The 13,572-nt window shown below is 49.0% G+C and overlaps 1 protein-coding gene across 3 annotated transcripts in view; it reads right to left on the reverse strand.

Annotated features, from left to right (window-relative positions):
• Positions 1 to 1,024: 1,024 nt before the first annotated feature.
• LOC135263660 (lysine-specific demethylase 3B-like) overlaps positions 1,025 to 13,572 on the reverse strand; it is a 29,661-nt gene continuing 17,113 nt past the window's right edge. For 2 of the 3 annotated variants that reach the window (XM_064351950.1, XM_064351953.1), the window contains 14 exons: positions 12,943 to 13,095; positions 12,189 to 12,296; positions 11,332 to 11,459; positions 10,699 to 10,960; positions 9,634 to 9,917; positions 8,982 to 9,251; positions 8,694 to 8,865; positions 7,534 to 7,624; positions 6,831 to 6,961; positions 6,174 to 6,293; positions 3,896 to 4,035; positions 2,411 to 2,587; positions 1,742 to 1,876; positions 1,025 to 1,418 (listed from right to left, as the gene is read on the reverse strand). In XM_064351950.1, the coding sequence (XP_064208020.1) occupies positions 1,341 to 1,418; positions 1,742 to 1,876; positions 2,411 to 2,587; positions 3,896 to 4,035; positions 6,174 to 6,293; positions 6,831 to 6,961; positions 7,534 to 7,624; positions 8,694 to 8,865; positions 8,982 to 9,251; positions 9,634 to 9,917; positions 10,699 to 10,960; positions 11,332 to 11,459; positions 12,189 to 12,296; positions 12,943 to 13,095 (2,249 nt within the window). In that variant the 3' untranslated portion in view covers positions 1,025 to 1,340. The remainder of the gene's footprint in view (positions 1,419 to 1,741; positions 1,877 to 2,410; positions 2,588 to 3,895; positions 4,036 to 6,173; positions 6,294 to 6,830; positions 6,962 to 7,533; positions 7,625 to 8,693; positions 8,866 to 8,981; positions 9,252 to 9,633; positions 9,918 to 10,698; positions 10,961 to 11,331; positions 11,460 to 12,188; positions 12,297 to 12,942; positions 13,096 to 13,572) is intronic. The other variant, XM_064351952.1, reaches the window with a different exon arrangement.

Genomic DNA, 13,572 nt, shown 5'->3' on the forward strand with positions numbered 1-13,572 from the left:
GAAAAATATAGGGTCTAGAGATCCACGTATGCATACTAGTTTTGAGTTAACGCCTCTAACTCGGCTCAGTCACATGGTTTATTGGGTCTGAAGTGGTTGTTGATTTTAATGTGCAAACAAAAGCCAGCAGCTCTTTGCCTTGAAATCCAGAAAGGATTACAGGCCTCTGTGACCACCTGATTTAGATTCAGTCACCCCAACCTTCTTAATCAAAAGACTGGTGCCTTTCCAGTGGTGAGTACCTGGCTAAACTCCCACAGAAACGAATGGCTCGTATTTCTGAGCCAAGTGCTCATCAAGCTTGACAATTATGGTAAACAAGAGTGCCTTTTTTCCTCTGTAAAATTTATTTTAGAACTTAAAAATGTATACAGAGATAACAATTAATCAAGGGGATTTGTTTTAAACAGCAGAAAATATGTTCAACTTCACAATTAATTTAATCCAATGGACATTGGGTTGACATAAAAAAACATCGAAAAACAAAACAAAGTTTACCAGATTTTTCACCCTCCCACATTCACCTTTAACCCTGTAAGGTGCAGGATCACAAACATGTGATTAGAATGTTCATAACTGAACGTTCTAATGCTGATTTAACAATCACTACCGGTGAATGAAAGCAATGGACTTCAAGAACACCAAATAAAAAAAATAAAAAAACATTCTAAAAACCTACTCTTCAAAGGGTTAATAATATCAGTTATCAGCTCTGTGTTCACCAGCCAAACCCAACCCTAAAAAAGGGGACATCCTTGCTCTAAATGGAAAGAAAAGAATACAGAACTTTGGTCTGTTTGCCTTACTGCGCTCATTTTGTGAATCGCCAGGACAGGAGTTGGGAAACGAGACAGAAATTTTCAGCTGGGGAGAAAAAGAAAACATTGGAAGCGGAAAATGCTCTCCTCAAATGGGCTGGGTGAGGGTTATGATGGAGGGATCTTGAGGATGAGGCACAAACTGTAAACAAAAAATTATAATTTGTTCTGTACTAACCAATGTGAAGGCACATCACCTGCTTAAGTCATGAATTGGAAATGTTTATTTAAAAAAGAAATCACAAACCAAAATACTGATCTTAAATACAAAGTGAAAAACACAAAATAAACAACTGAAGAAAGAAACGTGGGTTTAGGGATATGCCTAACACTGGAGAAAGTGCTTAATTCATCCCAGCAGCAGCAGCAGAGGGCATCTCCAGATTAGCGCTGAATAGAACGTCCCCCGTTTCTCTTCCTGCCCATGGGGTGTGACATCACACTCGGGCGTGGAGTCGGCACTGTGCTGGCGTCGTCCCGGCAACGCGTTTGGGTTTCGGAAGCGATGGCGAGCGGGCGGAGCTATCGGGACACCTTGTGCTCGTGGGCTTTCAGCGTTCCGATGGAGTCTTTCACCGCGTGGTAGATGATGTTCTTCACCTGCGAACGGGACATCGAGTTTCCGCTGTGAAAGCGCCACCACAGGGCTCTACAGCGCTCCTGGGCTCACTGGAAAAATTATTTAGGAGCACATCTGCGGCTTGGGATGCATTAAGTGTGCGCCCAAATTTTTCAACTTATGAACACATGTTTTAGGAGCACGTGCTCCTTGGAAAAAATGTTAGTGTAGAGCTCATGTTATTTACCCTGGGAGACTTGACTCAGCTTGGCAAAGTGTTCAACAGAACCTGCTGTCAAATGCCTGCAAACAACACAGTAGTACTGCAAAGCCGTACTGGCTTAATGGACACAGGGGACTATACCTGCAGCTTGTCCTCGTGGTTGGTGTGAGTGGTGGACAGGTGTCTGAACTCCTGGGTCAGTCTGAAACAGTGCTTTACGTGCTCTGGGGAGACAAAGTCCTCCGCCACCTTGATGCAGCTGTACAGGTTGTGAACCTGGGTACAGACAGATGGAGGTCTTTAACACAGATAGAATTAAAAACCATCTCCATTTACTGTTAATGGAGGCAGAACAGAGCCAAAGAGATTCTGCCATTGCCTGACTTCAACCAATGGACAGCAATTACAATTTCAACCGAACACAGGAACACTATTTTGTTTAATTAGGGTAGTAAACAACATAGAGAATCAAAATTGCCGCCAATCAGATGTGTACAATTCTGAGCCCCCGGACACGCACCTCGTGCGGCACCCCCGCAGAGGATGAAGACTACGTCCCCGAGGAACTGCATGATGGCCCCGCACCCCCGCTCCCACCCAGGCCCTGCCCCCCCACGCCCCCCCCAGGCCCTGCCCCACCCCGCCCTTCCGGACACTCACCTGGTGCGGCGCCCCTGCGGTGTACACCACGTCCCCCATGAACTGCACAATGGCCCCGCCACACCCGGAACCCCAATCCCCCCCCGCCCCCCCGAGCCCTGCCCCCCCACCCCAGCCAGGCCCCACCCTGCCCCGCCCTTCCGAACCAACCTGGTGCGGGGCCCCCGCGGGGATGAAGACGGCGTCCCCCAGGAACTGCACGATGGCCCAGCCCTGCACCCCGTACTCCCCCTGGAGCCGCCGCCGCAGGCCCCGGTCCAGGTACCAGCTCTGGTCGTGGATGGGGTCGTGATCCGGGGGGTTCTCCTGCCCCTGCTCCTCCCCCACCTGCCGGGAACAAACGGGCCGAGTCGCTACAATGGGGCTTACACCAAATCCGGCCCCTTATCATAGGCATGGGGTTCATTCCCACTTTCAGGGAAACACACTGCTGGACCACCTAGCCTTGCGTAGTCTTGCGTCAAGTCTCACAAGCCTACTGGCTGGGCTAGCAATTAATTCAAGTGAAAATACTGGGGCTGACATGTCTCCCAAACCGACGCTAATGCCCCCTTACTCAAAACCTGCACTTACTGACTGGGTCTGTGGCGGTTACTGACTGGGTCTGTGGCAGTTACTGACTGGGTCTGTGGTGGTTACTGACTGGGTCTGTGGCGGTTACTGACTGGTCTGTGGGGTTACTGACTGGTTCTGTGGAGGTTACTGACTGGTTCTGTGGAGGTTACTGACTGGGTCTGTGGCGGTTACTGACTGGGTCTGTGGCAGTTACTGACTGGGTCTGTGGTGGTTACTGACTGGGTCTGTGGCGGTTACTGACTGGTTCTGTGGCGGTTACTGACTGGGTCTGTGGAGGTTACTGACTGGGTCTGTGGAGGTTACTGACTGGTTCTGTGGAGGTTACTGACTGGTTCTGTGGCGGTTACTGACTGGGTCTGTGGCGGTTACTGACTGGGTCCGTGGCGGTTACTGACTGGGTCTGTGGCGGTTACTGACTGGTTCTGTGGAGGTTACTGACTGGTTCTGTGGTGGTTACTGACTGGTTCTGTGGAGGTTACTGACTGGTTCTGTGGAGGTTACTGACTGGTTCTGTGGCCCTTCTGTGTATGCTAGCCTTCATTCCAGCCACTCTTGTGTTCAGTTAATGTTACTGAAAAGTTTTTTAGTTCTTCCACAATTTTGTGCTTAAGCACAATTTAACACTGAACAGTTTTGGCTCATGTTTGATCTTTGAATATTTAAGTTTTATTTGAGTAACCAGGTGTCCACAGTTTCAGCATTTAGGATTTTGACTGGATCCTGATTTCAGCTGTAGGTCCCATAAATTAATAAAAATTAATTAAAGATGTTAAAAGGAATCACTTGCCACAGGAAATTACAAAACACGAAAGCTGTCAGAAAGCCTAGCTGTTTAACAGTCTTTAAAGGCATACCATGTAGGATTTTTCCCTTGCTGTGTTCCTATGTTTACAGGGAAGTCTCCTACTCTGTCCTGAACCCTGCCCACTCTCCTCCATTTTTAGATTTCATATCCATTTTAGTACCGTTTTTATTTTGACATTGTTTGAAAGCGTGGCGATTCGGACAGCGCTCAGCTGACCTTCGCTGCCGCTGAACTGTGACCTCGCGACCTCTGACCTTTCTGAGCAGCTCTCTGATCTTCTCGGCGTCCTTGGCAGCGTAGATGTGCCAGAGAGCGCCGGGCTTCTCCTTTGCGTCATAGATCCGCCTCTTCGTCACCTCGTCGACGTCGCCTTCGTCGATGGTCAGCATCACTTCTGGACGCGGGCAACACCAGTGGGTGAGCAGGGAAAGAGGAGAAGGGTACTCATTGCACAGATGGAACTCACTCAAATAATTAAAACACAGGGTTCATACACTTTTTCACCAATGATTTTCAATGACTTTTCCATGACTTCTCCACAACCTTTAACTGAATTTCCATGACCAAAACAAATGACTTTATCTCAGCGGGACGATTTAAAATTATTTATTGTAACACTAAAATTTGGTCTGCATCTGAAACATATGGTGCCTCTCTAAAACAAATAAACACCAGACAGACACACTTAGATACATTCTCTCATATTTTAATTCGAATAGACATTTTGTCAATGTCTCAAACAGGGCTCGAAATTGCGACCATTTTGGTCGCATATGCTCCCAAAATTTAATCTGTGGGACTTATAATTGGGAGCATTTGTGCGAGTGCAAATAATTGTTCTGATGCAACCTTCTTTTCTTTTTTCAGTCGAACGTCTCTTCCTCTGTGCATTCGCTAGTTAGTACACTCAGTATGTGCCTTGTGAGCTGACCGTGACCCTTCTAACCAATCGTGAGCTTGACATTCTTACCTTTAATGCTGATTTAAAATTGGTTTATATTAGCCTTCAATCACTCCCTTTTGCAGCACTCCACTGTCACGCGACACAGAGAGCTAATGCGTTTACTTATGTTACCTGAAGACAAAAGTTTATGTTCAATTTATTAGCGTTATCGAAATCTGAAAAGTTGAAGCGAACGATCACGGCATTTTTTTTTTGAAACATTAACGTAGTGTTCTGTGTAGCGCCCCGGTTGAAACAGCTAATTTCTCCGATGCAGTTTACTGGCGGTTGATTTAATTAGCGGTATTAATGTGACGAGAAGCGCTTTGTCGTTTGAATGCATAACACGCAATTCCTTGAAGAGTCGACACATTTTAGGCGTGACAGTTTAACTGTTACTTGTAAACCGTACTGTTATATTGTTGTTTTTATCAATAAAAAATCTATTGCATATATTGTTGGTGCTCCTTACATTTTGGTGGGTGCTCCTAATTTTTTGAAATTGGGAGCACCAGTGCTACCAAGTAAAAAAGTTAATTTCGAGCCCTGATATATTATTGAAGCTGCACTTCCCTGGCATATTGTTGGCACAGTAGGGCCTACGTTTACTAACTGCTACATTAGCAGAAGCGTGCCTGTTGGGCGTGCCTGTAAACAGACTGAGCCAGACCGAATTAACTTCTCACACCACCAAAATACCGCAAAGGTTACGTGCCAATTTACATTTTATTACTATACATACCATTTTAATGATTGGATTAATTAGCAATTGTATTTGATGCAACTTTAGCTATATTTCCATTACTTTTCAAAAAATATTATTTTCCATAACTTTTCCAGGGCCTGGAAATTGCATTTTAAATTTCAATGACTTTTCCAGGTTTTTCATGACCGTACGAACCCTGAAAACAGTGTTATAGATCTGTGTTCAGTTCAAGCCATTCCAAGCATATGCATTCAGAGATGATGATTTTCTGAAGTGGAATGTTTTTAGACAGTTGAATAGTAACAAGACTTAAAATTATTGCTAAGATGCTAATGGCGCTAATATCACTAATGTCACGCGCACACACACACACAGACACACACACAGGCACATACACACACACACAGGCACATACACACACACACACAGACACACAGGCACATACACACACACACACAGTCACACAGACGCACACGCAGTCACACACACACACACACACACAGCACACACACACAAGAGCAACACACACACACACAGGCACATACACACAGAGACACACACCACACACACACACACAGGCACATACACACAGAGACGCACACAGACACAGACACAGGCCTACACACAGAGACCACACACACACACACACACACACACACAGGCACATACACACAGAGACGCACACACACACACACACACACACACACACAGGCACATACACACAGAGACCACACACACACACACACACACACACACAGGCACATACACACAGAGACGCACACACACACACACACACACACACACACACAGGCACATACACACAGAGACGCACACAGACACAGACACACACACACACACACACACCGTGCTCCGTGGTACTCACCCCTCTCGTGGTCGTCCTCTCCCTCCGGAATGCCCACGTACACCATGACGTTCACCGCGTCAGAGACGTCCAAGTGCAGGTTGGTGGTGCCCACTTTCCTGTCCTCTGTGGAGATCAGCCCTGTGGGACGGAGACCGCCGCACAACTGAGACCTGGACGTACCCCCCCTCCCCCCCTCAGCAGCCGGGCGTGCTGCAACCAGAGGGGCTGCAGGTTCAACTCCACAGCATGGCACAGCTGCTGTAGCCATCAGACAGGCCCTGCAGTAACAGCTTTTCAAAGTTACTGGACTAGATCATCTCCTTGAGATTAATACCATGAGTTAAATCCATATATAATCATTTACACTCATTGTATTTTATTTATGTCTATACTTCCCCTAAAAAACACATTTTAATCAAAATGCTTAATTTATCAGCTCTGCGAGTATTAATCGTTTAGTTTACCCAAGTTTTCTGCAAGAATCCTTTGATTGTAAATGGACAATGCTTCAACTTTCCAAGGTGCAGCATCCATAGATGATGACATAAGCCAAGCAAATTAGTCTGCAACTTTAACTATAATAATAAGAGCAGGGGGAAGGGGGAGAACGAAAAGCAGAAGAAGAGAAGTGACAAAGAAAAACAGACGGCGGTAGAATTTGGCTAGCCTCCTCACCGTAGGCATTGTACATCTTGGGACCCAGGTCCGGCCGCACAAAGAAGTTGGGCAGGCGGGATGCCAGGTTCAGACGGCCATCCCTCTTGGTGTACTCCGGAAGGGGCAGGTTTTCCATCAGGTCATCAAACCTGGGACCAATTACAGCACAGTCCACCAATCAGCTTACAGAGAGCAAGCCTGTGACTGAATTACAGCACAGTCCACCAATCAGCTTACAGAGAGCAAGCCTGTGACCTAAAAGCACTAATACAGAGAACTTGACCTTGTGCGTGCGTGTGTGACGTGGCCTGGCCTATAAGGTGTGTGTGTGTGTCATGCCCTGCTCTATAAGGGGTGTGGATGTGTGTGTGTGTGAGTGGCCTGGCTATGAGGTGGTATGTGTGGCGTGGCCTGTTCTATAGGCATGTGGTGTGTGTGTGTGTGTCATCCATGCTTAAGGGGTGTGTGTGGGGTATGTGTGTGTGTGTGATGTGGCCTGGCCTATGAGGGGTATGTGTGTGTCGTGCCATGTCTAATAGCATGTGTGTGGTGTGTGTCAGCCCTCTTAAGGGTGTGTGTGTGGGTATGTGTGTGTGTGTGTGATGTGGCCTGGCCTATGAGGTGTGTATGTGTGTGTGTCGTGGCCTGTTCTATAAGGCATGTGTGTGTGTGTGTGTGTGTCATGCCCTGCTCTATAAGGGGTGTGTGAAACTCATCTCACCTGGTGGGCATCATGTCCCTGAAATCCTCCCCTGGGGGCCAGTCTTTGAGCTTCAGTGCCATGGGCAGCCCGTCTATACCCTGTAACCGCTCTGAAAAAGGCAGTCTTTAAGAGGACACGCATACATACACACACGTGTGCACACATGCAGTCTTTAAGAGGACACGCATACATACACATGCAGTCTTTAAGAGGACACGCATACATACACACACGTGTGCACACATGCAGTCTTTAAGAGGACACGCATACATACACACTGTGCACACATGCAGTCTTTAAGAGGACACACATACATACACACACGTGTGCACACATGCAGTCTTTAAGAGGACACACATACATACACACACGTGTGCACACATGCAGTCTTTAAGAGGACACACATACATACACACACGTGTGCACACATGCAGTCTTTAAGAGGACACGCATACATACACACACGTGTGCACACATGCAGTCTTTAAGAGGACACACATACATACACACACGTGTGCACACATGCAGTCTTTAAGAGGACACACATACATACACACATGTGTAAACACGCAGTCTTTAAGAGGACACATACATACACACACGTGTGCACACATGCAGTCTTTAAGAGGACACGCATACATACACACACGTGTAAACACGCAGTCTTTAAGAGGACACACATACATACACACACGTGTGCACACATGCAGTCTTTAAGAGGACACACATACATACACACACACACGTGTGCACACATGCAGTCTTTAAGAGGACACGCATACATACACACACGTGTGCACACATGCAGTCTTTAAGAGGACACACATACATACACACACGTGTGCACACATGCAGTCTTTAAGAGGACACACACATACACACACGTGCACACATGCAGTCTTTAAGAGGACACACACATACACACACGTGCACACATGCAGTCTTTAAGAGGACACGCATACATACACACACGTGTACACAGACATACAAACTGCTCTCCATCACACCTACACATATCTTTAAGAGGACACACACAGTCTTTAAAAGGACACACTATATGCACGCATGTAAATTCACACACACACACACACACACACACACACACACACACACATCTTCAAGAGGACCTATGAGGTACTCAGAAGGCAGCAGCCCCAGTCGTCGATCCCGCCACTCACTGGAGATGACCTCGAAGCCGTCCCAGAAGTCCCGGACCTTGACGTCGGAGACGATGGAGCAGTTCCTGCAGTTCACCAGGTCCACGTCCTGGTCCCCGAACTCCTGGCTGAAGGCCTCAGGCCTCCAAAGGCACGCCTTCAGTTTCCTGTGAACCCCTGCGACTAGCACCGGCTTCACAGCAGACAGACAGACAGACAGACGTCAGACAGCGCTCAGTAACCTGCTTTCCACACCTGTGCCACCATACCAGCTACCGTTAAGCCAGCAAGATATGAGAAACATCTCACCTGGCCCTGTTTCCAGCACTCGCGGAAGATCTTCCAGTTGTTGCTGTTGCTAGGGTCCAGCAGGCATAGCAACCGGCCGTCGCAAAGCCAGGTGTGCGAGGTGTGGGGGTCCAGCACACTCAGACCCATGACACCGTCCCGCCTGACTCCGCCCCCCGTCTCCCCGGACTCCGCCCCGCCCCGCCGCACCTCCGTCTTCTTCGTCTCCACGACGGACGCGATGATGTGGTCCAGGAAGTTGGGCAGGCTGCTTTTCGCCTTGTCACCCAGCTGAGAGGGGCAGAAAGTGGGGTGGGAGGGGCATGTTGAGTCACGTCTCACACAGAACACTGCTCAGGTAAAACCTGCGTTAAGCCTTTCTAAGGTGTGAGGTCACATATGTAATTAGAATGCTCTTAACTGAACATTCTGATGCTGATGTCACTTTCACTACGGGAAACTGAAAGCAACAAGAATTTTGTACTATGAGGGTTATTTGTCACCATAAGTTGAAAACAAAAATAAGCATGAAGATATTGATCAAATAAATCCTACAATAAAATGTGAGTTTACTAGTTTATTATCTGAAACATACCAATCCCACAAGTACAAACTACACATCTCTGAATCTGTGGAAATAGAGTGGACGGGGGGGACGTTACGGGCCACGCACCGTGGACACGGTGGAGAAGACGGAGGGGAAGGGGACCCCGGAGTCCGTGGGCCCCTGTGGGAGCCTCCCGGGACCCGAGTTCAGCAGGTCCCTCAGGCTGGAGCCGTCCCCTTTGGCCTGGGACGAGCTGGAGCCCAGCAGCAGGCTGTTAAAGAGCTTGGGGCTAGCGGAGGAAGAGCAGGAGAAGGAGGAGGAGGAGGAGGCTTTGGAGAGAGAGCTGAAGGACTCCAGACCGAACGGGGAGCGGGAATCCTGGGACATCACAGACCGCAGGGAACTGGAGTCTGCAGGAGAAACAGGAAGCAAAGTGTGAGCAGGGAACTGGAGTCTGCAGGAGAAACAGGAAGCAAAGTGTGAGCAGGGAACGGTCTTCTTTTTAAAAAAGTATCTTTTTTTTACCTCATGCCTGCCACCAGTGATGACTTTCAGCTGTGCCTATTCCATACACGAGCTGACATTTACCCCGTCTCATGTACTTGCACTACTGTGTTATTGTTTACAAGGTTCATTACAAATGCAGGAGAGAATGAGGTGTAGCTCAAGGGGAAATCAGAGGTTGCAAGTTCACATCCGGGGCAGAGTGTGCCTGTCAGGGTGGACTCCACCATGCATATAAAACAGCTCACGTGGGGAAACAGTACTGTGTGTCCTTCAGTTTTCTTAGTAACAGACATGTGAAGAAAAAGCAATGCAAACATGTAGTGCATAATAAGTGCTGAAGTCCAGTGCTGCCCCATAACAGTGCTGTACCACTGCACCCACGAGGGAGGTGATGAACCCGGGTAGCTTTTAGCCAATATCCAGCCGTGAGAACACATACGGTGATTTAAAATAAAGAGCAACTTGCATCACTTTCCCTGGTTTACAGCACCTGCCAAGTACATAAATGATGAAACACAATAGGTCATTCTGTGTCTGCGTCACCTTGATGTGGTTGGTCACTTGTGTGTTAATATTTGTGTGTTAATATTTTGAACACTTGTGTGTTAATATTCACTTAATGCACAGAATTGGCAGGTACGTGCGCATTTTCTCTTTTAACTTCCCGTTGGAAGTTCCTCTGACCTTTGACATCTTCTTTGGCCTTCTGTGTGGCGAGGTCTGCCAGCCAGTGGAGAGCAGAGGAGGAGGCGTTCTCAGGGCCCTGTGGGCGGGGCTCTCTGGTGGCGGACGGTTGGCCGCTGCCCGCGTCCTGGACGCCCGCTGCGGCCTCAGCTCCCCCGCCGAGAGCTGCCTCCATTCTGGCAGCTGGCGCCTCCCCCTCGGTTTTGGGTGTGGTCACCCCGTTGCCAGGGGCGCCGCTGCTGCTGGAGGTTACCCTGCACTGCTGGGAGGAAGCGCACGCAGCATGACATCACAGCGTGACATCACTGCATTACATCACTACCCCGCCCATTCCACACCAGCCTGCCAAACAGTGTGTTAAATAGCTGAACAGCCAGGAACAAAACGGAGAAAAAAAGGGGCTTTCAAGGTAACGTTACTGAGGCTGAGGTTGCGAGTTTTACAGGATTTTTACTTTTTTTTCTTCTTTAAGTGCATTGCAGAGGACATGCAGGTTAGGGAAAAATTTGAGGTGGGGGGTATTACCTGGGCATTGCTGTAAAAGAGCATGCATAAAAGAGCCTACCCTGGATAAATAAAGGTTAAGAACTGGTTTATACTGCTGCTGTGCCCCACGCTATGCCCGTAACGCACCTGTGACAGCCCGTTGTGGGCGGCGGGGCGGACCAGGGGTTTGGTGTGCCGGCTGGCACAGGGGCAGTTGGCCTTGATGCCCCACTTGCCCCTGGCGGAGTGCACCATGTCTCCAATGGTGTAGAGTGCTAGAAGAGGAGAAAGGGAAACGTGCAGATATAGTGCAATCAGCAGAGAGGATCATGGGAAATGGACTTCAAATCCCGAAAGACTGAGAAGATGCAGATGTGGGGGTGGAGCAGGGCAGGGTTAGGGTTGGAGGCGGGGCAGGGCAGAGTTGTAGACTGGGCGGGGTTAGGGTTGGAGGCGGGGCAGGGCAGAGTTGTAGATTGGGCGGGGTTAGGGTTGGAGGCGGGGCAGGACAGAGTTATAGACTGGGCGGGGTTAGGGTTGGAGGCGGGGCAGGGCAGAGTTGTAGACTGGGCAGGGTTAGGGTTGGAGGCGGGGCAGGGCAGAGTTGTAGACTGGGCGGGGTTAGGGTTGGAGGCGGGGCAGGGCAGAGTTGTAGACTGGGCAGGGTTAGGGTTGGAGGCGGGGCAGGGACAGAGTTGTAGACTGGGCGGGGTTAGGGTTGGAGGCGGGGCAGGGCAGAGTTGTAGACTGGGCGGGTTAGGGTTGGAGGCGGGGCAGGGCAGAGTTGTAGATGGGCGGGGTTAGGGTTGGAGGCGGGGCAGGGCAGAGTTGTAGACTGGGCAGGGTTAGGGTTGGAGGCGGGGCAGGGCAGAGTTGTAGATTGGGCGGGGTTAGGGTTGGAGGCGGGGCAGGGCAGAGTTGTAGATTGGGCGGGGTTAGGGTTGGGGGTAGTGTAGTGCGTGGGGTGGGGATAGGGTTGGGAGCGGGGTGACGATGATACAAACCTGCTCCAGGGATGATCTGAGTGGGCATGAGGTTCTGAGGCTCATGCGGCTGCCCCTTAGCGCACTTCAGCCAGGAGAACACGTCCTCCTCCAGCCCCTCATCCACCACTACAGGGGACAGACACAGGGATCACGCTCACATGCACAGACACACACACACACATTCTCTATCTCCCTCACACACACACACACACACTCTCTCTCCCACACTCACACACACCTTCTCTATCTCCCTCACACACATACACAAACACACACACATACACACACCTTTTCTATCTCCCTCACACACACACACATACACACACATCTTATACTCACAGTCACTCACTCACTCACTCACATACTCACTTGCACAAACAGAACTACGCACATGTGCACAGACAACCGCATAAACATACACACTCCACCACACACATACACACACAAACAAACCAACATATACACCGCCGCCATACCAACATATAACCCAGCCCAGCAAACATACAGCTGGGCTGGGTTATATGTTGCCAATGTTCTGAAAATCAGCACTACACTACACACCCACTAGTGGACAGCAGAGGAAAGGCAGGTGAGCAGCTGATAATAAAGATGACCCAAACAGTTATAAAGCCAACCTGCCCAACGTCATCGGGTGGACCAATAGCACTGACTGCCGTCCAATAGGAGCTGGTTTTGTTTTTTCCCGCATTGATTTGTCTGAAGCGGAAATGTTTAAAGGGGCACGCGTGCTCCTCCCCGCGGGGCCGCTCACCGTCCGCCGGCCGGCTCTTGCGCAGGCGGTAGCAGTCCAGGCACACGCCGAAGCCGCACTTGCGGCACACCCAGTGGATGTTGAAGAGCGTGGTCTCGCACACGTCACACATCTCCCTGATGCCCCTCACCGCCCGCTTCCACGCCACTTTCTCTGCAGAGGAAACAGCCGCTTCACCTTCCCTCACACGTCCACAGAGCGCTTAACACACCATGACCACACGCCAGTCTGCAAGCCTTACATGTGCTGGATCTATCCATTACAGAACATATCCACGAGGGCGAAAAAAGATGGCTCATTAAAAAAAAAAGTTATAGAATCTTTTATTTAAACAGTTCAAATGCAATAGTTAATATAAGAGTACTCCCTGTACTCCTAACTGCCTGTAGAACCACACTCTGCCCACTGCTTTAACACAACTCAATTCAAAACTGTGCAAGTACAAATACATTTTAATAGACTATTCATTGTTTACTCATTGACTACTTGATTAATTTGTGAATTGATTGTCTGTCTGATTGTCTGACTGACTGATTGACTGATTGATTTTCTGACCAAATTTGTCTGACTGACTTACCATCTGACTGATTGTTCAACTGTCATTTTTCTCTGACTGACTGTCTGACTGAC

Source organism: Anguilla rostrata, chromosome 9 (assembly GCF_018555375.3).
Source record: "Anguilla rostrata isolate EN2019 chromosome 9, ASM1855537v3, whole genome shotgun sequence".
Classification (NCBI taxonomy): Eukaryota; Metazoa; Chordata; class Actinopteri; order Anguilliformes; family Anguillidae; genus Anguilla; species Anguilla rostrata.